Source organism: Muntiacus reevesi, chromosome 1 (assembly GCF_963930625.1).
Source record: "Muntiacus reevesi chromosome 1, mMunRee1.1, whole genome shotgun sequence".
Taxonomy (NCBI): domain Eukaryota; kingdom Metazoa; phylum Chordata; class Mammalia; order Artiodactyla; family Cervidae; genus Muntiacus; species Muntiacus reevesi.
In genome coordinates, this window is record NC_089249.1 from 28,478,594 (window position 1) to 28,504,218 (window position 25,625).

General features: G+C 38.2%; 1 protein-coding gene across 2 annotated transcripts in view; it reads left to right on the forward strand.

Moving 5' to 3' along the window:
- Positions 1-25,625, forward strand: part of ITPR2 (inositol 1,4,5-trisphosphate receptor type 2) — a 562,671-nt gene that overhangs the window by 109,736 nt on the left and 427,310 nt on the right. For both annotated transcript variants that reach the window (XM_065940048.1, XM_065940056.1), the window contains exons 3-8: positions 11,508-11,623; positions 12,414-12,500; positions 14,558-14,716; positions 20,582-20,680; positions 20,963-21,046; positions 21,519-21,665. In XM_065940048.1, the coding sequence (XP_065796120.1) occupies positions 11,508-11,623; positions 12,414-12,500; positions 14,558-14,716; positions 20,582-20,680; positions 20,963-21,046; positions 21,519-21,665 (692 nt within the window). The remainder of the gene's footprint in view (positions 1-11,507; positions 11,624-12,413; positions 12,501-14,557; positions 14,717-20,581; positions 20,681-20,962; positions 21,047-21,518; positions 21,666-25,625) is intronic.

A 25,625-nucleotide genomic window follows, 5' to 3' on the forward strand; every position in this document is an offset into this window, starting at 1 on the left:
GACAAAATATCACAGCAAGCATGCTTCTGAAACTCTGAGGTATAATCGACACAACTGTATTTGCTCACCTGGAATGTAAAGTTGGAAGTAATAATAATGGATATTTGTGTAATGCTTTAACTTTGAATATTTTACCCTTTATGGACAGGTATTTCATAGTGAAAGACTTAGAAGTTCTAGGGCTGCGATTTCTTGGTCTTTGTAATAGTGAGATGGCAGACCGGTCCATGATGTGATAAACACAGATGGGGCAGCTGAGCTGTCTGAGCTTTTATCAGGAAATTCTAAACATGAACTCTATAACCTTTCATGCCAGTCATATCTGCCATGGGTCCCGTCATAACACGGAAGGCAGTAGGTAGTATGCAGAAAGGGCCTTCTTCCTAACACAAGATCCCTTTGACAGCATTTCTTATCTGCCTCTGCCTGAACACTATTGTGAAAGCTAACTTGCCTGTGATTAATTTACTATTGTTCTTCAAATAGCATGATCTCTATATTATACTGGTTTCCCTGTGTGCCCAACTTTGGAGATAGACTATTTTGTCAGGGTGCCACTTAAAATGTGGCAGCTATAATTGAGCCCAGCATTCTGAGTGTGTATCATTAGCCTAATATTCTGAATGTGTCCCCAGTTCTCTGGTTGAAGCTCCATTCTTCCGTGAATCAGCCTGAAATGTCTCTATCACCTTTCCAGTCACTATATCACGGTATTCGTTTATTATATTTGGGGTGAACATATACTTTATCATCTAAATTAGGATACTTTTGAGACTAAAAAAGGACACAGTAATTAAGCTCAGGCACCAGACATAAAACCAGAATTGGCCTGGACACATAAAAATATATGAAGTTGAACTCAAATCTGTCAGATACTTAAGCAGCTGCATTTTTCTGAATTTAAATTCAGAACTGTACTTTTGTAAAAGTTTCATTGTGTTGACGTTTGTCCTGTAGAGATTATTTCAAATCTAGATTTTTGCCTGTCAAATTAATTATTCATCCCCATTCTGCTCCATCTGAAAATTTGATACACACCTTTCTTGCACATCCTTCCCAGTAATTAGTTAATATAAAAGTTACCTCCCCAGATCCACAGCACTGGCTCATCTCCACTTTTAAACTGAGGCCCAGGATCTTAGAGTGTTCCCGTCTCAAATATTTGCATTTTAATGGGAGACAAAAATGAGTAAAACCTTTTGGAGCAGAAAGAACAGGAATCTAATGATTGTTTCTCAGGCAACGTGGCAGGTGCTTCCTCTGCAAATTTTGAGCATCTTCCACATAATAGACATCAGGTGCTGAAGGCAGTGCTGTGCACTATGCTTGGTCGCTCAGTCATGTCCGACTCTTTGTGACCCCGTGGACTGCAGCCTGCCAGGCTCCTCTGTCCATGGACATTCTCCAGGCAAGAATTCTGGAGTGGGTTGCCATGCCCTCCTCCAGGGGATCTTCCCACCCAGGGATCAAACCCAGAGGGATTCTTTACCATCTGAGCCACCAGGGAAGCCCAAGAATACTGGAGTGCGTAGCCTAATTCCTTCTCCAGGGGAACTTCCTGACCCAGGAATTGAACCAGGGTCTCCTGCATTGCAGGTGGATTCTTGACCAGCTGAGCTACCAGGGAAGCTGAATGTAGAGTTACATGCAAACATGTTAGTTATAAAAAATGCCATCGGATGGATAGATAAGGTTGTAAAGGTAGAGGAGATGTTTCCTCTACAGATTCTGAGCATCTTCCATATGCCAGATAGTAGGTGGTGAATGTAGAGTTACATGCAAAATGTTAATTAGCAAAAGGTGCCGTCTGATGGATAGGTAAGGTAGTAAAGGTAGAGAGGTCAACTAGAGTGAGGGTGAAAAAGAGGAAGATATATTCCAACGGGTATCTTCCTGTTCTATTGTAATTGCCTATATAGAAACTTAATGGGGCAATTAATAGAAGGATATTTTTTATTTCAAAGTAAAAACTGGATTTCAAAAGTCTGTAAATCAAGAAAAAGCTCCTTTGATCATGTCAGTTTTCGTTCCTCTTAACAACAGAATTCCTTTCTTCATTTCCTTTCCTTCCCCTCCTTTTCTCCTCTCCTTATATAGATTTGTTTTTTTGAAATTTCATTTCCTTTAAAACCTGAACCTGTATTCATGTGCAATCCTATAGAATAGTCACTTTCAAACACTTTGTATTGCAACTCTCAGTGAATACTGAATACTGTACATTTCACATCGTAATCTAGCATGTACCACACACACACACACACACACACACACACACACACACACAATCCAGCATGTAACACAGACACACACACACACAATCCAGCATGTAATACACACACACACACACACACACACACAACCAGCTTCTTGAATAGAATACTTGGTAGTGCAGTGACTTCCGTTTACCTTCTCTCTCTTCCCATTCCATTTCATTCCATCCCTCTTGAAGCTCCATGCTGACATATGGTAGAAACCATCACAGTATTATAGAATAATTATCCTCCAGTTAAAAATAAAATAAAATTAAAAAGTCAAATGCCATTTCATCCCATCCCATTTCATTTCAGTCCATTCAGAAAGGGCTGATTGAAGCCAAATAAACTGACTTCAAACTTGGTTTGCACAATTACAGTTTTTAAAACAATTGTTGTTCAGTTGCTAAGTCATGTCTGACTGTTTGTGACCCCAGGGATTGCAGCATGCCAGGCTTCCCTGTCCTTCACTATTTCCCAGAGATTGCTCAAACTTGTGTCCATTGAATTATTGTCCATTTACTTATAAATTATCTATAGAGATAGATACTTTATGGTCATAATAATCAACAAAAAGTAGTTTTACTTGGGCACAACTCTGCAATAATAGTGATGATTAGGACTTTGTGATCTTTTTTTTTTCCTTATGGGTAAATATCTGCTCACAGAGGACCTATCATGAGACACTGGTTTTGTTTTGGTTTTTCTGTATGGGTATAACAATGAATTCAACAGCTAGATAATGAACAGCAAGAAATTCTTCAATCTAAATATTACATAACTCTCCATTACATAATTATAACTTGGCATAAAATGTTTTGTGTTCACCTTTAAAATGGTTTAAGCCAGGAGTTATTATTGCCATGCTGCAATTGGTTTAAAAAGCCCATCACTATAAAGTTATTTTACCTGTCTTAAAAGTTTAGTTATTCAGCTATTTGAAAATTACTACTTTTAAAGTGGAGGCCTTGAGGGCATGAAATATCCTGCCTAATTTTTTCTAGCTTGCTACTTTGTTACTTCTATTAAGTCAGAGTTGCAGATACTCAGCCCTTTTTTTAATGCAGTTTTGGGTCCTTGTAGGAGAGGTTTGGAGAAGGCAATGGCACCCCACTCCAGTACTCTTGCCTGGAAAATCCCATGGATGGAGGAGCCTGGTGGGCTGCAGTCCATGGGGTCATGAAGAGTTGGACACGACTGAGCAACTTCACTTTCACGCATTGGAGAAGGAAATGGCAACCCACTCCAGTGTTCTTGCCTGGAGAATCCCAGGGATGGGGGAGCCTGGTGGGCTGCCGTCTATGGGGTCGCACAGAGTCGACACGACTGAAGCGACTTAGCAGCAGCAGCAGCAGCAGCAGCGGGAGAGGTTTGAGCTTCCCAGGTGGCGTTAGTGGTAAAGAACCCACCTGCCAAAGCAGGAGACATAAGAGATGTGGGTTCAGTCTCTGGCTCGGGAAGATCCCCTGGAGAAGGGCATGGCAACCCGCTGTAGTATTCTTGCCTGGAGAATCCCTGGTGGGCTCCTCGGTCCATGGGATTGCAAAGAGCTGGACATGACTGAAGCAACTTGGCATGTATGCACAGAAGTTAAGCATCTCTAGGAGTCTGAAACCAGGAAAAGCTAGACTATCATGTTGTGTTTTAATTTCAGTAAATGTATCTAAATTTATCTTTTAGCATGTATCAGAACTTTATTCTTTTTATGGTGGAGCTATAGTCCATTGTGAGTATATACCACATTTTGTTTATCTATTCATCTCTTGATGGATGTTTGGATTTCTTTTACTTCTTGTAAAAACAGAGATTGATCTGGAGTAAATCTAAAAACTATTTTTGAAAATTTAGGATAGATCTTCAGTTTTAGTTTCTTCATTTATCAAACTAATGCTAACCTCAAAGGGTTTTTAGAAGAATTAAGTTAGGGAATGTGACAAGCTCTGATACATAGGAGACACTATAAAAGTGCATTATATAATTATACATGAAAATACAAGTAAACACATAAAATATATATAAATAAGTATCATGTATATGTATGTCTATGTCTGTATGTATGGTGGTGGTAGTGGTTTAGTTGCTCTGTGATGTCCATCTCGTGTGTGATCCTACGGACTGTAGCCCACCAGGTTCCTCTGTCTGTGGAATTCTCCAGGGAAGAATAGTGGGGTGGGTTGCCGTTTCCTTTTCCAGGGGATCTTCCTAACCCAGAAATCAAACCCACACCTCCTGCTTGGCAGGCAGATTCTTTATCACTGAGCCACCGTGGGAAGCCCTATGTATATATGTATACACACACACATTTATGTATGTATGAATTTGCTTCAGTTTCTTTCAGACTTGATATTTGTGTATAATGACTTGAAGATTTGCATTTTGATTTTGGAATCAGCCTGCTTAATACACATTTTTTGATTGTCAGTGTTAATATGAAACTTTAAGAATGGGAAATTAATTGAAAATTATAAATTATGATTTTTTTTATGATGTTTTGATAGTGAATTCTGCTTAGGCCTAGTGTTTGCTTAATGCTAAAATTAAAACCTTGACAGGAATGAAAATAAGTGTTGGCACATTTGAATTTTATTTTTCTGTCCCACTCCAGAGGAAGCAGAATATAAAATTTCATTTGTTTTTGAGAATTTAGCCATTAATGTAGGAATCAGGTAATAAATGTTTTTGAGACTAAGATTTTGTAATATTCCTATTGATGTCTTAGCTTTTATTTGATTATGTATGCATATATGGCATACTGGGCTTCCCTTGTGGCTCAGCTGGTAAAGAATCTGCCTGCAATGCAGGAGACCTGGGTTCAATCCCTGGGTTGGAAAGATCCCCTGGAGAAGGGAAAGGCTACCCACTCCAGTATTCTGGTCTGGAGAATTCCATGGACTGTATAGTCCTTGGGGTCACCAAGAGTCGGACACGACTGAGTGACTTTCATGTGGCCTACTTCCCATGCTAAAACATAAATGTTCCTTTGAGGTATTGTAATTGTTTTATATCTATCTATCTAGATATCTGAAATCTATATATTTATAGATGTAGATAGATATCCATGGGGTCGCAAAGAGTCGGACTCGATTGAGTGACTCTCACTCACTCAGATTACACATTTCAGAAGATTTCAGTTCACATTCTGGCTTAATTCCTTACCAACTTTTTGGATTTAAGAGAAGTATCCATTTCTTTCTCTGGAATATAGAGAAAACTATCCTGGCTGACTCTCAATGTTGCTGTGAAGATCAGATGTTCTTTACTATCAATATGCAGTACTCTCTGTAGTTTACGAGGTGCTCCAAGGCAATTAACTGCATCGAGCAAACCAAGTATGGTGTCAGCATCTGTCACCACGGGGCCAGACAGTCACTTCACGGGGCTCTCAAGCATCCTATGTGTGATTGAACTTGTTTATATTTGTAAGTTATTTCAATCTATAGATTCTATCTTGAACGACTCAGGCAACTTACTCTGAGCTTTTGCTGCCTATGTCAGAGAAGGGAAAGGTTAGATTTTATCTGGAGCCCCCTTCGAGTTGTAACATCTTCATAATGCTACAGGCCATTTCTCTCTTTCTTCAGTAGTAAAATAGCTGACTTTTGCTTAGAAGAAGCTATCTTGCAATCTTCGTGCTGGAAGTCACGTATTGTGATAAATTTTAACACATGCTAACACCTGCAGGAAATTTTCTTTGGCCTTTATAACATTCTAGAGGATGCTTCCCCTCTTAGACACCCTCTATCCTTGCCTTTGGTCATGATCAGGGAGTCGATGTTTGGTTTGAAATTTCCATGCATAAACAAAACAATACAGACTCCTTTTTAAAAAAAAATAAACTTAAAGATTTCTTTACACACACTGTATTTCAGGATACATTTCTTAGAGAAACTGAAAAACAAAAAGAGGGCTGCAATTATATTTTTGGCCAATGAATGTATATCTCTCTGACCAACTGTTAATTCTAATTGCTGGCATCCAGTCACCCCTCATCTGCCTGTCCCTGCCCCTGGGGAGAGTTTTATTACCACTTTCCATTTTATCATTGGGAAGGGCCTGTTGTCTTCATGGAACTCTGCTCCATCCGGTTTATATTAAAAACAGGAGACGCTCAGCGGCTCTCCCTCCCCACCTTTCTCCATGCGGAGATAATAAAGCTCTTGGCAGCCACGTTCCCTGTAATCAGCATGAGGTAATTTTACAGGCTTCCATGAAAGAGCCATTTGTTCAATGCCTGCTTTGTGACACCCATTTGCTGATGGTTTAATGTCTCGCCTCGTTTAAATCTTACCACATCTCTTGGAGGGAGAAGAAATGAAACAAAGTTTTCTTTCCACCATTACCAAGGGAAATTGTTGGCTACTACATAACTTGAACCTCATGTATAATAACCTAGAATAGAGTCCTATAGACAGTTTCTGGGGTGCAAAAGCTGCCTTCTATTTTAGGAAGCACTTGTATCTGTACAAACAAAACATTTGAGAACTATTTAGTGAGGTATTGTGAGTAGAAATTTAGACTGGCTTCCTTCCAGACGCACATGGAGTCGCTTGGGAAGGCTAGTTCTTTGATTTACAGTATTACACACTGTGGGATACATGCTCCACGCCATTTGAATGGCTTTCATATTTCTTCCCTCCACGAGCATTTATTAGAAGGTTTAAGATGCCAGCAGATCTTTCCGTTTAAGTGAACATTTCTGGAGGTTTGGTTTCCTTCCATGGTTTTAAAATAAATGTTTCAATTTTAAGACTTTTTTTTTTTTTTTTTTTTTACAATATTGCTTGACTGAACATAGCCTGTTTTGTCAGATTTCTAGCATTTTCTGACCTTCTATATTTCTGCAAAATTGCTGGCCTCAGATCTTAAGGTTAAGTTTTTTAAAAAATTTAACTCTAATTACTTGCTTGTAATTGCTTATTTGGGCTTTTGATGTTTGCTCTATGAAACAAACCTTGTCTTTTTTTTTTTTTTTTTTAATTATTCTTTGAGTCTTGAAATGCTAGAGTGTTGCTACCTAGTTAATAAATGACACTAAGTAGCTTTGTAATTGGAAAACTCCCTGAGGTCTTTTTTCCTAGCAGGATATACATCTTTAAATTTAGAGGATGAGCAGACCAAGGGGCCCCAGCGTTCTGGAAGCAGGGTGAGGAGGGCGCTGAGAGAGGGATAGGTCTGGATTCCTGCGTGCCAAAGAAAGTGTCAGTTTCTCAGTCGTGTCTGACTCTTTGTGAGCCCAGGCAGCCCACCAGGCTCCTTTGTCCATGGAATTCTCCAGGCAAGACCATTGGAGCGGGTGGCCATTCCCTTCTCCAGGGGATCTTCCCAACCGAGGAGTGGAAACCTGGGTTTCCTGCATTGCAGGCGTATTCTTTACCAGCTGAGCCACCAGCGAAGAGAAAGGAAGGCTTTCTGTCAAGGCTGTACCCATGCTGGTGCTAGTTATCGCTTCTGCATATTTTAAAAGATACTACGTGGTAGTGGAGACTTCACCCTCTACTTCTTGCCGTGCTGTTTCCAGGAATTCGAGAGCTATACAAAAGCACATTGTGGCTTCTGAGACTGTGGCATCAATGAAGGGCTGAACGAACACCTTGTCATGAATTTGACATTTTGGGGTTACGTTTGGGTTTAATCTGAGAACTCTACTTTTTGAAGCTCTTTGCTGAGAGCTCTGTAAGTGTTTAGTCACTTCTTAATCTTAGCGAAGCTACTGCTGAATGAATGGAGCAATATTAATAATAATACCTTACATTTAATGCTTACTATAGGGCTTTACAGTTCACAGAGTAATGTCACAGATTTTCTATTATTATTATTATTTTTCTCATTTCAGCAGCCCTGTGAATTAGGTATGGCAAGTATTATTGCGACCTTTATTGTGCAGTAAATTTAAAATCAGACAGAATACGTGACTAGCCCAAGAATGGTAGATTTTTAAAAAATGTTTTCTAAAGGAGGTAGAGGGAGAGTTACACACTCATTCACACACATACCCGTCACTGTTACCACCAACAGCATTTTTACAGAGGCCTGCATGCCCTAGGTTTCCTCCTGTCAACCAAAATAGTCCTATGATGTTGGTACCCACACTTCAATTATTTACAAAATGAGATGCCTCCTGGGGAAGGTGGCTGAGGAGAACTATACAGCTGAGGCTCTGAAAATGGAAAGGGCTTTGAAAATCTAAGCCTTAGTGTCAGCTAGACTATCCTCACTTTCCCTCTCCCTCACCCTTCCCCACCCCACACTAATAGGTAAGACTAAGCCTGTTGGTTCTGCTGCTTTCTTTTTAAATCTGCAGCTACCCTAAAACTCCCATATGCCCAGATCCTCCCTGTTTCTGATGACACTGGCAGTGGACTTTCATGCTGGGCTTCTCATCTTGCTGTTTATATCATCTTCCATGTGCTGTAAGAGCTGAAAACCCTAAGAACAGGGTGTTTTCTTGGGGTAGAGAGCATACTCCTAACCTAGAACATGGCACTCTGGAGACCCAGATTTCAGCCAGTGTTGCCGATTTCATTTCACAGCCTGGGATGTCATTTTCCTGCCTGGTTGGTAGCTCCCTGGGCATTCTGCTTCTCTGCCCTTGTACCGGCTGTGGGCTCAGTTTGAGATGCACCCCACCCCACCAACCCCTGCGCGTTCGAACCTTCTTGCCAACATGCTGAACTAGTATAGATTCTTTAACACTTGACTTGTGTCTTCTTCTCTGGAAGATTTTTTCTGACCCCCCTAAACAATGTGAATGGGCTCTTGCATCTTTGAGGCCCACAGCACCTTCTGCAGAGCCTCACTGTGAAAGTTCATCACACAGTCGATGCCTGTTTCACCCACTAGACTGAGAGCTTTCTGAGGACAGGGTCTGAGTCTTCACACCCAGAGGCACAACCTACTAGAAAACCCTAGTTGGCTGGATGTTTGACTGGATGCTTCACAATCGCTTTGGCTATGACGATGAGGACTGTGACACTTTCTTTGCTAGCTACCCAAGGATACCATTCATTAGAAGTGCTCCTGGGGTGGTCCAGAATTTAGGAAAAAAAATATTTTCTTTGTCAAAAGACTGTTTCCTAATGGACTTAACTAGGGATTTGAAGTAATGGAGAACCCATTTTTTTTTTCCTTTCTTCATAGATGAAGTAATCAGAAGTAGATATTGCAGATTATGGAGTTGAGTTCTACTTAAATATAGACTTATATTTTTGCTGCACTAAACAAAGTAGGGTTTGGCCATTTACCTAATATAGGACTGTTAAAGCGGTCTGCTGTATTACTTCGGGAGTACTCTTTTGGAGATATCACTAAACAACCTTGGTATGCGTGCTTGTAAAACTTGTGTATTCTCTTTGTAGATACTAATATATAGGAATAGTTTCTAGGTGTTATCAACTAAGTTGCCAAGGAAAACAGTTTTAAATCTAGTTATTTGGGTTTCACACACTGTGCCTGGTGAGGATTCCTGTCTCCTGCTGTAATTATGACGAGTCTTTTGACCTACTTTGAGCAGTTAGACGGTACCTGTTTTCTGCTACCTATAAAATATTTGCTCATCCACATCAGTAACTTTTAGACCAGGAGTTAATAATGTTTTCTATAGGTGTATATGTATAGAGGGGAAGCAATCAATAGAATTTTTATTATTTATAATTACAAGCTATAGAAAAAAGTCATTATTTCTTCTGAGTTTTAAAACTTCCTTAAGTAATTTACAGTAATATTTCTTGATCACGTGTGCCATTAGAACCAAAAGCAAGTGAGATTTGCAAAGAGATTGTCTCGGACTTCCCTGGTGGTACAGTGGATAGGTATCCACCTGCCAGTGCAGGGGACGGGGGTTCGACCCCTGGTCCCGGAAGATCCCCCATGCCACGGAACAGCTAAAGCCGTGTACCAGAACTACTGAGCCTGTGCTCTGGAGCCCTGATCTGCAGCTAGCGAACCCGTGTGTTGCAACCACTGAAGCCTGCGAGCCTAGAGCCTGAGCTCCACAAGAGAAGCCACTGCAATGAGAAGCCTGTGTACAACAATGAAGAGCAGTCCCTGCTCACCGCAACTAGAGGAAATCTGAGCGCAGCATCAAAAACCCAGTGCAGCCAAAAATAAACAAATAAACAAAAGTATATGAAAAAGAAAAAAGATCACCTCATTTAATTCTGTACTTAATCTTAAAGAGAATAATAGAATGAGCATATATATATATATATATATACATATATATATATATATATAATATAGTCAATAATGTGCCTAAAATTGACATTTGAATTGACTGAATTGTATCTTTGGAAATGTATTTGAAAAATGAAAATGAATGTAAACATTAACACATCAGTCAAAACGAGGTTAATTTATTATATAGAATTTTTACAAATTTTTGTGAGATAAATGAAAATAATGTTTGGATCTTCTGTGACAATACTCCTTTACTATAGAATATTGGGAGTTGACGTCTATTCTAGATTGTAATCCATTCCACAAACACTTAGAATCATTAGCAAATAAAAGCCGTGCTCAGTCAAACTTCCATTTTCCTCTTTAAACAGAAAAAATTTGTTTTTTCACTTAGAGATATCACTATATTATTTCACTATGATTTTCTAACTTGATATTTAGTAGTAGAGTTAGGACTATAATCTTAGTTTTTTGTTTTTCTTTGTTTTTCCCTTATAACAATGCAGTGCAATCATTATAACATACTGCATCTCAGATTTCCACACCGTGTTCACCCTCGGTATGTGTAACCTTGGGGAATAGATGGCTGAAATGTGATTGCTTGATTGCTGTGATTGTTTCTACTTCTTCCATCACTTTTGACTATCAAAGGTACATACCATGAATAAGTACTTGATTGTGCAAGGTCAGATAAGGCAAGGAAAGACACTAATCTGGTTCTACTGACTTTCTAAGACCAGGTACCCCATTATAATTAAGAAGTGCTTAATAACATTTACATTGGTTTGGTTTCTTTATAAATCACGTTAGCAATGGTTTCTTTTAAAAACCCTAAGCTAATGAAAACGGTGGTATTTTAACAGACTAAATAATTATTTGAGAAGAAATGATGTGGGTAGAATTTAAGAATTCACCAGAGAATGGGCTAAATGATGCTTAAATGGTTTTTTTTTTTTTTTTTTTTTTGCTTACATGTTATTTATGCTCAGACATTCAAGATTCTAATACTCAGCTATAAGGGAAATCTAAAATATGCTGGTCTCCTTAGTTACAGTATTTTTGTTTGTTGGTTCGTCACAGACTGCCTCTTTAAGGTGTGCCCTATGAACCGATATTCTGCTCAGAAGCAGTATTGGAAAGCCAAGCAAGCTAAACAAGGGAACCACACCGAGGCAGCCTTGCTGAAGAAATTACAGGTAAGGACCAGCCTTCCATCTCACTGGCTTAAGATAGAACAAGTACAACAACAACAAAAGATCTATTCCATAGCTTAGTGATTGCCCTCAGTACGCTGAGATCCAGAATAGATGTGGCAACATGCTGAAAGTGGAAAGGACTGTTAAGTCCTTTTAATCAGTGTATGACTACTGATTTCCTGGTGTGTAGGGAATGTATTTCTTGCTGTTTATTAGGGTGTGCCAGACCAGTTCAGATATTCACATCACACTGAAAACCAACTCAGAATCTCTGCAGGAATATCAAATCCAGTTAAATTTTACCTGATATAGGACCCCATTTTTTTTGAAAGACTATCAGAAAAAAAAATTGAAAGTCTATTGTTTCTGATTTGGACTCTGTGTAAGTTTAATAGGACTTCGTGTGTCATTAAAATTCCTGTTATTTTAATAATTGAAACTGTATTTTGAAGCTTTTGAAATTTATCTGTGTTTGGCTTCTCTAGCAATATTCCTTCTGAAAATAATTTTTTAAGACCAAACTGCTTAGTCCTTTTTCTGAAATTTCCAACATAAGAGCATATCAGTATATTTTAGGCTACATTTCAGCATTAAACTGAGAGAATTGCCACACATTTTAATCATATATTTAGTTACTGCCCCACTTCTCCCTAAGCACCAACTTTAAAGCAATCCACCTATTTTAGTCTCGATTGTATTCTTTGTCCCTAAAATAAACCTTTTTTCTGTGTCAGCTATTGTTCTCTGTTTGTTATGCTTTCACAGTAAATATTTGATAATCACTTTACAGCATGCTGCAGAACTGGAACAAAAACAAAATGAATCAGAGAATAAGAAGCTATTGGGAGAAATTGTGAAGTACAGTAATGTTATACAAGTAAGTGCTATTTATTTTCATGTAAAAGAGATGAATATTTTATCGATAATTTGCATTTGGTAGAAATGCCAACCTGCATTAAAATTGGGGGCTACAATAGTTTGTTCTTTGGTCAGAATTATACAGACAGCGTGATAGTTTCAGTTGATATTCAGCACATCATTCTATATGGATAAATCCAGTGTGTACACATAAAGAAATGAGCTTATCTAGATGAATTGCACAAATTATTAAATCAAAAGGAAGAAGATAGGGAAAAACTTGTAATAAAATAGTCTTTAAGAATTAATGAGACTAAACATGTAACATATGAAGCTTTATCTTTTCATTTTGTAGGGAGGAAAGTTTTCAAATTGTACTTTTAGATGAGAACTGTCCTTGAGTTATTATATCTTCTATGTCAATTAGTATGCACACTGATTTATTTCATAAGCATTTCTTTTTTGTGCTTCACTTAGATCTTTTAATTTTTTATTTGATAGTTGTTAATATATGCCCTACCTTGTTCCAAAAAGAATGTAAGGCATTTTCAAAAATACTTTTCACATAACAAGATAAAATAGAAATAAATAAGGCAACTGGATCAAAGGGAAAATACTGATTGCATGAATAAAGTGAAGTCAAAGGTGAGGCATGTTTATCATATCCATGTTGTAAAGGCTGGTAAACTTTGAGTTGAAGCCTTTTTGTTGCTTGTCGAGGTATAAGGCCATGTGAAATATTGCGATATTCACATATTAGTAGAAGGCCGGTACAGAGAACTAAGTCAGAAGTTTGGAAGCACAAACATTCTCAGGAAGAGGACCAGAGAACTGTTTCTCCAATGAGCTCTCATAAAGGGGACACTGTTTAATATAGTAAACAATGGCCCTAACAACTTCCTTACCATAAATGCTACAATGAGGTGTTTCATAGAGCTGTTTCAAAAAATAACATCCCCTGATGCCAAGTGCCAGAGCACGGGACCAACAGAGCAGTTCTCTGATGGGGCAAGAGGCGAGCCCTGGGTCTGCGACTCCCGGCTGTTACGATTAATCCCATAATAGACTGTGTGTTACCTGTGGCTGAATGTCCCTTGGGTGGTCCTCCATAGCTAGAGTTTCTCTTAACCAAGTTTTGCTTCATATTAAGTACCAGCAAGCAGAACTTAGGTTTCTTGTCAAGAATCTGACCTGCAAATGTTTCCCAACATGTTAAGGGCTGAGCCACGCGCTCTAACAGGGTGGATTCCAAAAGGACTGGAGTTGGCCCGTGAGGGTTTTCACTGGTTTCACTGGAAATTTCTGAGATAATTTCCTTCTTATTTTGTGGATGTTAAAACGACCATTCTCTTTTTGAAATGACTGGATTAATAAACAGGAAGCTTATTTGTTTCAGTTTTCCTACTCAGAATAGTGTCTTGGAAAGGTTTCGCCCATGGGATCCAGATAGCCCCAGCAGTGCGCTCCTGCCTTCATTTGAGAAGGAGCGGGATCGTGTCCTCTTGTGGGAGAGGTTGTTTAGGATGAGCAGTTGGTCTCCTCACACAGGGGGATGAGGGCTGGTTTTAGGCAGGGGTGGTTAATAATATGAAGTGGGTTGATGCCTTATTCCAGTTCCTTGCTTATCCTTTAATATAGTTTGCTTTTGTGGCCAGGCAGGAATTGAGAAAGAATATATTGAGTTGATCAAAAAGTTCATTCAGGCTTTTCTGTAATATCTTCTGAAAACCTGAATAAACATGTGGGCAAACCCAGTAGTGGGGAGTAGCATCCTGGTCTCTTTTGGAAAGCCTGGGTTTGTCCTATTGTTTATCAGTAGATGAAAATCATTCAGGGACGTGTCCTTAGTTTTTTTCCTTATGTGCTCACTTCATTTGAAACAGCCCTGGGGGTGGAGGTGAGGAGGAACCCAAAGAAAGTTAACTTGGAAAGATGGTGAGTCTACAAAGAGCTTCTTTGTTTACTCTCTCCCCTGAGCCGTGTTATGTGGGTATGTGATTTAAATATAAATATATGTGTGTAATGAACAGAGGAGATCAAAGAATGAAGGCAGTAATCCCTGTCTTTTTCCTACAGCTACTGCATATAAAAAGCAACAAGTATCTGACTGTCAACAAGAGATTACCTGCTTTGCTCGAGAAGAATGCCATGCGTGTGTCCTTGGATGCTGCGGGAAATGAAGGGTCTTGGTTTTATATTCATCCCTTCTGGAAGCTAAGAAGCGAGGGCGACAATGTATGTAGCTCTAAGATGAAGAGAAAAAGTGTGTTCTTAAAGATGTTAGTTCTTAATAATGGGAGAATCCAAAAAGTGCGAAGAAAGGAAAGATCGTTTTCAAGCTTCCACATATTATTTTATGTTAATTTCTTTAATAGGTTGAAAGCATTTATTTATAGTACAGATTGTGCTCGGGAATCATAAAAAGACTAAGATCAGATTGATTTAAAATCATCTTCCAGCCAGAATTTTGTGAAAGAATTAAAGTAACAGAATTTGCTTCTTGGCCTTATTCAGGAGGGAGTGTGGCTATATAGAATAAGCTGTGGTTAGGAGATGGGAGTTTATTCCTTTGAATTAATTGAGTAACACAGCAAATTATGACAATATGTCATTTATTGGCTCAGTGGCCAGTTGTTTACAATCTGTACAACTTAATAGATATGTAATGTATGAGGAGATGTGTAATGTAATGATTGGCAGTGGCTCATTGATGACCGTGCTTAAATATGTTATATCATATGAATTTTAGTAGTTGCAAAATATTTTTCTGCTGCTTTATGGAGCAGAGAAAATAAAAATTACGTGTGATGATTCAATAGGATCAATAGTTAGATATTTTTGTGTGTAATAGATGAAGTAGCAGGTGACAGTCCCTGGCATGTGGGAGATGCTTAATAAATTCTGGTTGACACCAAGTACTCAATAAATTTTGTAAATAGAATACAAATATTGAGTCAGGTGATCAATAAAAATAGTTGAGATTTAAAAAAATTAACATTAAAAATTGAAAGCAATGTTAAGGTCTTATTATTCTGACAATTTTCTCAATCAATACTATAATGATATTTTAAAATGTATTGGCTGTTTCTTGTCTTAGGAATGTCTTATATTGTAATAAATCTATTTTTCCAGTGAATTTTGAAGTCCAAATTCAACTCCACAGGTTACAAGCTTCATGGTTTAATTTGGTTAATAGATTAGCTGATGGTATCCTCCTTCGGTAAGGTTTGGGAGAAGCATGGCATGCAGGAATGTAATGCACTTTAAACTTGTTTTGGATTCCTTGAAAATAAGTTATTTTCTTTTTTCTTTTGGCATCAAGTGTGTGCTGTGAGCATGACATATATTTTAATTTCAGTAGGTAGTTAATTACAGTCAACTCTTAGTTATTCGGGGACTGGTCATGCAGCTGAAGAACAACCTGTGTCTTTGGATGCCCTGTTTTAAAATACTTCTCCAGTCCCCCTCACTGAGTAGGGTCCCTGTTTGCAGGTAGTCAATGAAAATTAAGCATGAAAATAAACAAGAGCTGAGCTCAAGCTCTAAAGGAATGGGATGAAATCATTGGATAAATTGGGGCCTTGAGATTAGCGTGGATTTTATTAATTCATGCTATCTGATTTGTCATCTTATCTATTCCTTTCCCTACTCCCAAATGCCTTTATGGACTTCTCTCATGCTTCAGATGGGAAAGAATCTACCTTCAATGTGGGAGAACCAGGTTCGATCCTTGGGTCGGGAAGCTCTCCTGTAGAAGGGAATGGCAACCCACTCCACTATTCTTACCTGGAGAATCCCCATAGACAGAGGAGCCTGGTGGGCTACAATTCATGGGACCAGAAAGAGTTGGACATGACTGAATGATGAACAGTAAGCTCCAAATGTCAATAAGGATGATTTTATTAATTCATCCTATCTAATTTTTCATCTTATATTCCTTTCCCTACTCCCAAATGTCTTTACAGGATCAAAGAGAGTTGACTGTAATGAACTATTTCAAATAATTAGTTGGACTGGATTGCAGGATGGGGAACAACCTATCCCAAGCACTTCATCTTGGTTAAAGTGGATAGTATAATTGTTACGTGCAAAATAGAGATCCTCCTTTTATAGATGTGCTCCATAAAGCATGGCTAAAACAACCTTACACATTGCTTTTTGCTGAAATAGCTCACTGTTTTTGCTCACCACTGTAGCTTTTGTGTGTGATTAAGGTTGCTGTGAAAGCATAAGCACATCCGTAGACCTTTATTTCCATGAAAATAATTATATCATAATGCTCATTTTCCTCCTTAGGAATAGGTAGCACTTTTCTAAAATATAAGTGTACTGTATTTTATTAAAGGCAGTTGGAAACCCTGTCATTTCATAACAAGTGGTTTAATTACTGTTGATTTTTTGAAGCAGTTTTTCATAAAATTTTTTAGATTGTCAAAATATGATAACATTTACTGGAGACTTGGAAAATACAGAGCCAAGTTACATATATTTCCAGTATAAGTTACAATTATTTTTTAAGTAGATAAATTAACATTTTTTGGTTGGCATTTCAGTATCATACTCTCAGAAATTAATAGAATGAATATACAGAAAAGTAGAAGGGATATAGTAGATTTGAAGAGCACTATGAACTGATTCAACATAATTAAACTTTATACAATTTTCATACAACAGGATACAAATTCTATTCATTTCCATGACTGTATAAGACTATAGATTTTTTTAAAAAACATTAAACTAAAAAGAAGAAATTGAAAGATTTAAAGGACTTCTAAATTTCTATTTTATTATTTACTAATTAGTTAAGTTGTGATTTAGGTTATAACTACCCAAAAGATGTTCAGTGACTGAAAGCTAATGTGAGACTAAGGCTGATGATAGGCTAGAGAGAAAAGTGCTCATATCCTCAAAAAATCAGTGGTTTCTACTGTTTAAGGCCATCTCTGTCATATGTCTTATAGAATTTGAAGGTAGATAATTTTGGGGGAAAAATAGTTTCATGTATCCCTCAACTTTTAGCTGTGTAGATGTCCGTGTTTCTTGTTGCTCAGAAAGTCACTGGGGACAGCTTTGAGCAGAGTACATAAATATTTTATTTTTATTTATCTTCCCTTGATTGAGTAGTTAATTTTTCATCCTCAACTTTGATCTAAGAAGACATCGGTTCTTTACCTTGATAGTAGATTTTAAGAGGGAGAAATGGTCAGATATTTCTTTCAGTCAAGAAAAAGAAAAACAACCCTTAGGGAAAGATCCTCTTTAAATAGCAAGTAGATTTCACCCTTTTGAAAACCTAGACTCCTTGGAGTTACAGAGAAGGTGAGACTTGATCCCTGGTGTTTTGATTTCTGCTGCAGTGTCCTTTCCACAACACCAGGGACCACTTCAAAAGAAGGGTGGCTGCTGGTGGTATTGTGTTGCTCTTTATTTCCAGTAAAATCCCAGCATGAAGCTTCCATGGCTGTTACATAGAATCAGCAGAAATGCTTTTGGAATTGCAGTTTTTTAAAATGTGTGTGCACTAGGGTGAACGTGATGTGGGAGAAAGTGATATCATCCTCGAGTTCTGTATTAAATAAATGGCTTCTCAGAAGACATCTCTCCGCGTCAGTGGATCAGGCTCCATGCCTACACTCTTCTGAAAATACTACCAAATTTACCAAGTTGTCTAAACAGATAAGAATTCCTCAAGAATAGAGACTACTTCTTACACACTCTTGTGTTATTCCTAGCACGTCTTACTGTTCTTTTTGTATCTTATGATTAGCATCTTGTCCATTTTATTTGTCAGTTTTATTCATCATGTGTGATCAAAGTAGCCATTGTCAACAACAAGACCTAGGACCTGGAAATTAGCGAGATCATGTTATATTCTCCTTATGAATACCACACTTAAGAATCATTGAAGTTGGTGACATTTTGGCTATATGACTAGTCTCTTAAAGTTATAGAAGACTTTACAGTGATTGTTTTGAAGTAAAACTAATATAGGGATTGATCCAAAGCTTACAGAAAGCTATGGTAAAATAGTGAGTCTTAGAGCACTGACTATAGGTGCAACCAAAGTATTCTTTTAATTAGAAAGATATAGCTAAAATACGTCATTATAGTTAGCAACTTATTGGCTAATATTTATCTAGTACAGACAGGAATGATAGTGAACCAGATCTAACTGTTGTTTAGGAAGTTGGAAGACCAGATGTAGTATTTGCAGAATGCAGTGTTGAGTCCCAGTGTCTTGTAGAATGGAAGACTGTCCACGCGTCTACATGATTTTGAGACTTGGAGTTGGCTTGGTGTCATGTGCAATGACATATGTTTTTGTTTTTCGAGGGAGGTATTGAAAATATGTCTGTCATGTTGATTTTTGTTTATTTTGTTTATAATTTAATTGCTTAAAATTGATACCAATTCGTGATTCAAAGATAGAAAACAATATAAAGATATATAGGGAGAAGTCTCTTTTTCATCCTTTTTTCCATGTTCCCAGTTCCCACTTCTCTTTTTCACAGTTAACCACTGGGATGATTTCTTATGCGTATACTCCTACTCCCCCTTTTTTATGCAAACATAGCCCAGTTCTTCCCTCTCATCCTCTCACTTAGCACAGTCTCTAAATGATTTTTTCCATATCTGGACATAATAAAGAGCTTCTGTAATGGTTCTTTCTGAATCACAGCCTCCACCTGATTATGGACTTGAAAGGCAGGATGGTGAACAGAGACCAGTCCTGTAAATAACAGAAGCCATTCCTGCAAACCAAAGAATAACCTTCTTTTGCTCGACTGATGAGCTTATGGCTTCTCTATCATATTTGAATCTCCAGGTATAGTTTGTGACAACAGTACTGTAGGTGAAGTAGACTCTTGTATATAATTTATTGACATTGAAAATGTGAAATTATGTTCCTTAAAGTCTTAGTCTAGATTCAGATCCAGGGAGAAGACATTTTATCTGTTTTTATTGTCTCAGTCCTAATTTGTTTTTCAGTTATCTATTAATCTTTTCTAATATTTAGTTGATATGAAATATGCAAAGGGAAGGTATTGGTTTTCATTTCTGAAGTGGTGAGCAATTTTGTGAAGAAGAGTGAAGGTACTACAGAAGTAAATCTTCTAGTGGAACTTGACAAAAGTAACTTTAATAACTATAAAATAACTGTTCACTATTATCATTAAGAAAAGCACAACTTCGTTTCCCCACAGTGATGAATAAAGACACTTAAAGATCAAGCAGACATTGTTAATAAAAAGATCAACTTTGGCTTATTTCTTTAGAGCACTTTCCCCATAATTAATTTTAATTTTTATTTGCAAATGAGCACCAGGTTTAAGGAACACTGTTAGTATTAGATGTTTAAGATAAAAAGGAACTGGTTACCCAACGCCCAAACTATAAACATGTTCCTACAGGGTCATACCAGATTCTCCATTTTCTGAATCCAGATGATATTAAAATGTTTATTAAATTTCTGAGACTATGGGACAGATCAAATATAGTAGATTTGTTTTTAATTTAGAGCAAATACACATGTATAAGATTCCCTGCTTGCACTTGAAGTGGTTTTAATGTTTAGGCAGATTCTTGTTTTGTGTCAGATGTATTCATTCTTGATAACTCCTATGTACATGGCATCAGACCTCTGTGGAGGGATGCTGACCTAATTACTGACATTAAGAAAGCTCTACCCCTCAAAAAAAAAGAAAAAAAAAAAAAGAAAGCTCTAACTGAAATGGCAAACCAATACGAAAAGAATCTAGGGACTTCCTTGGCAGTCCAGTGGTTAAGATTCCATGCTTCTACCACAAGGGGTGTGGATTTGATCCTGGTTGGGGAATTAAGATCCCACATGCCAAGCAAAAGAAAAAAAAAATCTGCACCAGTTTTATGAATCCACACTTATAGGCCCTGTGGGACATGATTATATAATCATTTATCAGAAGATATTTTACCTTAAAGAGAAAAGAATTGACCTAAAATTTGGTAAACAGGTCAAATATTAGGTCAATAATGAGGACTCTTTACAGTTATTTTTTAGCATCAAATGTATCGCCACAGATCCATGCAGTGTCTCAGTTGCAACTTGATTCTGATTTCCAGATTGTTGTTGGAGATAAAGTTGTTTTGATGCCCGTGAATGCAGGACAGCCACTGCATGCCAGCAACATAGAACTACTCGATAATCCAGGGTGTAAAGAGGTAAGTTTGGGAGGAAAGGAAGTGAATTTGTTGATTTTTATCACGAGAAGATAAAGAAATCTTATAGTCTCTTTCAATGTTTTCATAAGCATAAGCCCAGTTTATGCTAATTATTATTACTAAGATACCTATAGGTTTTGAATGGTCCTTTGAAGATATTTTTTGACATGCATACCCCATTGTCCAAAGTTGTTCTTTTTTCTCCTTCCTCTGGTTGAAGTAATAATTCATGGTATAAAATGGAACCTGCAGTCTTATAACTTAACATCTCTTCATTAATAGGTGAATGCTGTTAATTGCAACACTAGCTGGAAAATCACTTTATTCATGAAATACAGTTCCTATCGAGAAGATGTACTAAAAGGAGTAAGTATGTTACGTAGAACATTTGCTGGAAGAATCGAAGGTTGTCTTACTGAGATTCTAGATGCAAAACCTATGTGTTCACTGTGTTTGAAGCTTAGAATGTGACTGTAAACCTTAAAACTCATGTTGAGTTTTCCTTCCTATATTTGGAAATGTATACGTAATCATTAAAAGCCAAGTGTTAGCAGAAGGGCCAGAGTATCAAAAACCTACAGAGTCACCTACTTCTTATGTCTGTTTGTTCAAACTTTTGTTGAAAATAGTTTTTAATTTATTTATTTTTAGTTGAAAGATAATTGCTTTACTGCCATTCATCAACATGAATTAACCATAGGCATACATAGGTTCCCATACATACCTCCCTCCTATCTCCTACCCTTTCCTGCTCCTCTAGGTGGTCACAGAGCCATGGTTTGAGTTCCCTGAGACATACAGCAAAGGAAATGCAGTTTTTTTTTGCCTCTTTTTCTAGGGTGATGTTGTTCGATTGTTCCATGCTGAACAAGAGAAGTTTCTGACTTGTGATGAATATGAGAAAAAACAGCACATTTTCCTTCGTACAACCTTGCGTCAATCAGCCACTTCTGCCACCAGTTCTAAAGCACTCTGGGAAATAGAGGTGCGTAAATAATTTTTGGCTTTTAATAAATGCTTATATCTAAAAGACAAGGTCACTTGTATGGTTTATCATTATAAGCATCACTTGTGCATCACTTGTGCACAACTCAGTTGCGTCAGTTGTGTCCAACTCTTTTCAACCTCATCACTCTAGCCCGCCAGGCTTCTCTGTCCATGGGATTCTCCTGGCAGGAATACTGAAGGGGGTTGCCATGCCCTCCTTCAGGGCATCTTCCCGACCCAGGGACTGAACCTGTTTCTCTTACGTCTCCTGCATTGGTAGGCAGATTCTTTACCACTAGCGCTACCTGGGAAGCCCAAGCATCACTTGTGATAGATTCATAAAACAATAATTTTTGTGAAGCCTCTTGTACCTGTTTACTGCTGTGACCCGGTCTGAAATGTTGCTACTTCCTTTGTTTATCTTCTTAGAGGCATCTTTCTCTTTCTCTTGAATTTAATAAGTGTATATATAATTTTGCTTTTAAAAATTCCATTGTAAAGTGTTGACTTCAGGTCAACAGCAGACTGCAGGCCTTGTGCCTTGAACGGCGCTGGTGCTGAGATGGGGCAGGAGGACTCCCTGTAAGTGAGCATCAGAAACCCAGTCACTGAAAAGAGCGTTTGTGTCTTCTGGGGATGCTCTTTCTATTGGAGTGAAAGAGAACCATAGTTAAGAATTCATTGACCTTTAAGAGGTATTTTCTTAAATGTGCCAATATGATAGAGTAATTAAGAAAATGGAAGGTATGGGTTTCTCTTTAAAGGAACTTTCTATATACTGGAAGAGATAAGATATACCTGTGCTGTGCTTAGTCACTCGGTTGTGTCTGGCTCTGCAACCCCACATGAACTGTAGCTCCTGTATCCATGGAGATTCTCCAGGCAAGAAAGGTATACCTGAGTGACTGCAAACAACCCGATAAGTTCCATCTGGATTGAATGTATCTCCAGCCGCTGTAGCTGTGGTTCTCAACCATTTCAAACCACCCCCCCTTTTACAGCAATATATTTTGTTATACTTCCTTTATGTATGAAAATGAAATTCATGGTTAATACTATTATTATATATTCTCATGATTAAAAAATCAAATAAAATGCCCAAATTCTAATATAAAGAAGATACAAAAGGAAAATAATTTATAATAATATGCATTTCAACATATAAATACATACTGTAGAAACTATAACATTTATACCCATCTTGGGGCTTCCCTAATAGCTCAGTTGGTAAAGAATCCACCTGCAATGCAGGAGACCCCAGTTCGATTCCTGGGTCAGGAAGATCTGCTGGAGAAGGAATAGGCTACCCACTCCAGTATTCTTGGACTTCCCTTGTGGCTCAGCTGGTAAAGAATCCACCTGCAATGCGGGAGACCTGGGTTTGATCCCTGGGTTGGGAAGATCCCCTGGAAAAGGGAAAGGCTACCCACTCCAGTATTCTGACCTGGAGAATCCCATGGAATGTAAAGTCCATTGGGGTCACAAAGAGTCAGGCTTGATTGATCGACTTTCACTTTCACTTCACTTTCACTTTGATGGATTCATTTAGATTTGGCAGAAGTGATAAAAGAAGAGGGTAAGAAGACATTCTATACAAGTACAGGAAAATGAAATAGCATAGCTAAATGTGGGCCCTTGGGTAATATCTAGTATTAGGAGAGGTAATAACAGAACAGATTTATTTGTACATGATTTAAAAAAGAAATCACCATAATTGAAATAAGGATAATGAGGCAAATTACAAGCTATTGAAACAGAGAAAATGAGGAAGTATAATATTTATGTAAATGAGCCGAGCCTTAATTATAAATGTTACATAAAGACAATTCTCTAAGTTATGATGTGGTTTAGAATAGAGATGAAATGCACAGAAGCATGTTGAGGCATATTTTCAGTTTCTTGCATTCAGAAGGGACCATATCCTTCAATGTATTTGGAGACCATATACATTGGTCTTTAGTAGGTGACAGGGAATTAAGTCGGAGGAAAACAACTACCGCCAAAACTACATAATCCTCTTCCCAGAAGCCAATCTCACGAATTTTCTTATTAGAATAAGAGAAAGATAACAGGCAACCAGGAAATAAATACATAGTTAAAACATTTTTTTCATGCCATAGATTTCTTATCATTGTGCTCCAAGAATTTTCAAAATATAGGGGGTAGGGCTTCCTTGGTGGCTCAGTTGGTAGTGAATCTTGCCTGCAGTGCAGGAGACTCAGGTTTGATCCCTGGATTAGGAAGATCCCTTGGAGAAGGGAATGGCTACCCACGCTAGGATTCTTGCCTGGAGAATTCCATGGAGAGGGTAGCCTAGTGGGCTACAGTCCATGCAGTCGCATAGAGTCGGACACGACTGAGCGATTAACACTTTCACCTTTCACTTCCTTTCAGCAGTACTGTTAAATGCTATTTTAAAATTTTATTGGCAAAATACAGTGATGGAAAAGTTATGTAGCAAATTCCTTACACAGTGGGTTTGGTTCCAACTCTGTTAAAAGAAGTTTTGTATCTTCCCTCTTTTATATTTGCTGTTAGTTTTATAGCTCTTGATGTAATTTTGCCACTGCACCAAAATCCTTCCCAACAAAATGCGTGGTTGGAAATGTTATGATCCATTGAGCAGTCAGAATGGAGAGAGTGGATACATTATTCAGTAATTTTGACATAATATCTTGGATTCACATAAGCTTCCTTATCACACAGTGAATATCTCTAAAATGATTGGCTTTTTCATATAAAAGCTTTATATGTAAATATAAAAGCTCTGATGTAAAAACTTTTCCATATGATTACATGTTACAGCACTAGCAGTGTATATTTGTGGTAGGTTTTATTTCTGCTGGAGATTGGAAAGTGATACTGGGGGACGTTTCTGTATGGTGTGCTGCATCAACCAGGCTTCAGTTCAGGAAGCCTGAGCATCATGTGTTTCAAGCAGACAGATATTTAAAATTGGAAATTGGTTTCAACGTTGTTGGAAGGACTGGATGGGAAAAAGTGGGGTGAAGAGCATGGTTTTATGTAAAGATCTGGTAGGGCTGGAAGCCAGGGCTGCCTCTTCCTGTGCTCCAGTCCTCCACCACGCCGCTCCGTGTGAGGCCCTCCAAGGCAGCTGCTGCCACCTTTAATTGGAGCCCTTAGAGGAGTCTCTCTTTCACTCTCCTCTGCTTCCCGTCCTGGTGGCACAGCAGGGCACTTAGAAGGACGGGGATGGTCCTGAGTGTCACACACAGTATCTAGCCTATGCTTGAACTCTTCTGTGAATTGCAGGATATTTAATATCTTCGCCACTGTTCATTCATCCCAGTAGCGTCCCTCAAAAATCACTGCGATAAATGAAAATGCCCTCCCTTCCCTGACTCCACATTGTCCTTTAGGGAGCTGTATGTACTACTATCGCTAGACCCACTAATGTATAGCGCAGGGGTTCTTAGTCTGTGAATCCTGGTGAGTGTCAAGTTATTTATTAACCTCCAGCAGTTGTATACAAAAGGTGTGTGAGTGTATGTGTGTATGTGAGACAACTCATGGATTTTATCGGATTCTCAGAGATATCTGTGTCTCTCCCAAAGGAGTAAGAGTTCAAATATTGACAAGATCATGGTAGGGGGTGGGATTAGCAAAGGATTGGTGGAAGAAGGTTGATTTGGGAACTGAACTTTGAAGGATGAGCAGGTGTTTGGCCATAGAGGAAGTATTTTTGTAAGACTTCATCCACTTTGAAGTATTTTCATAGTTATCTCATTTGAGCTTTTGAAACATGGGAAGAAATGGGAGCTGGAGTCTAGCAAAAGGCATTGGGAAGTTCTATACATCTGTTTGCCTGGTGACTCAGATGGGAAAGACTCTGCCGGCAGTGCAGGAGGTCCAGGTTTGATCCCTCATCGGCAAAATTACCTGGAGAAGGGAATGGCAACCCACTCCAGTATTCTTTCCTGGAGAATTCCATGGACAG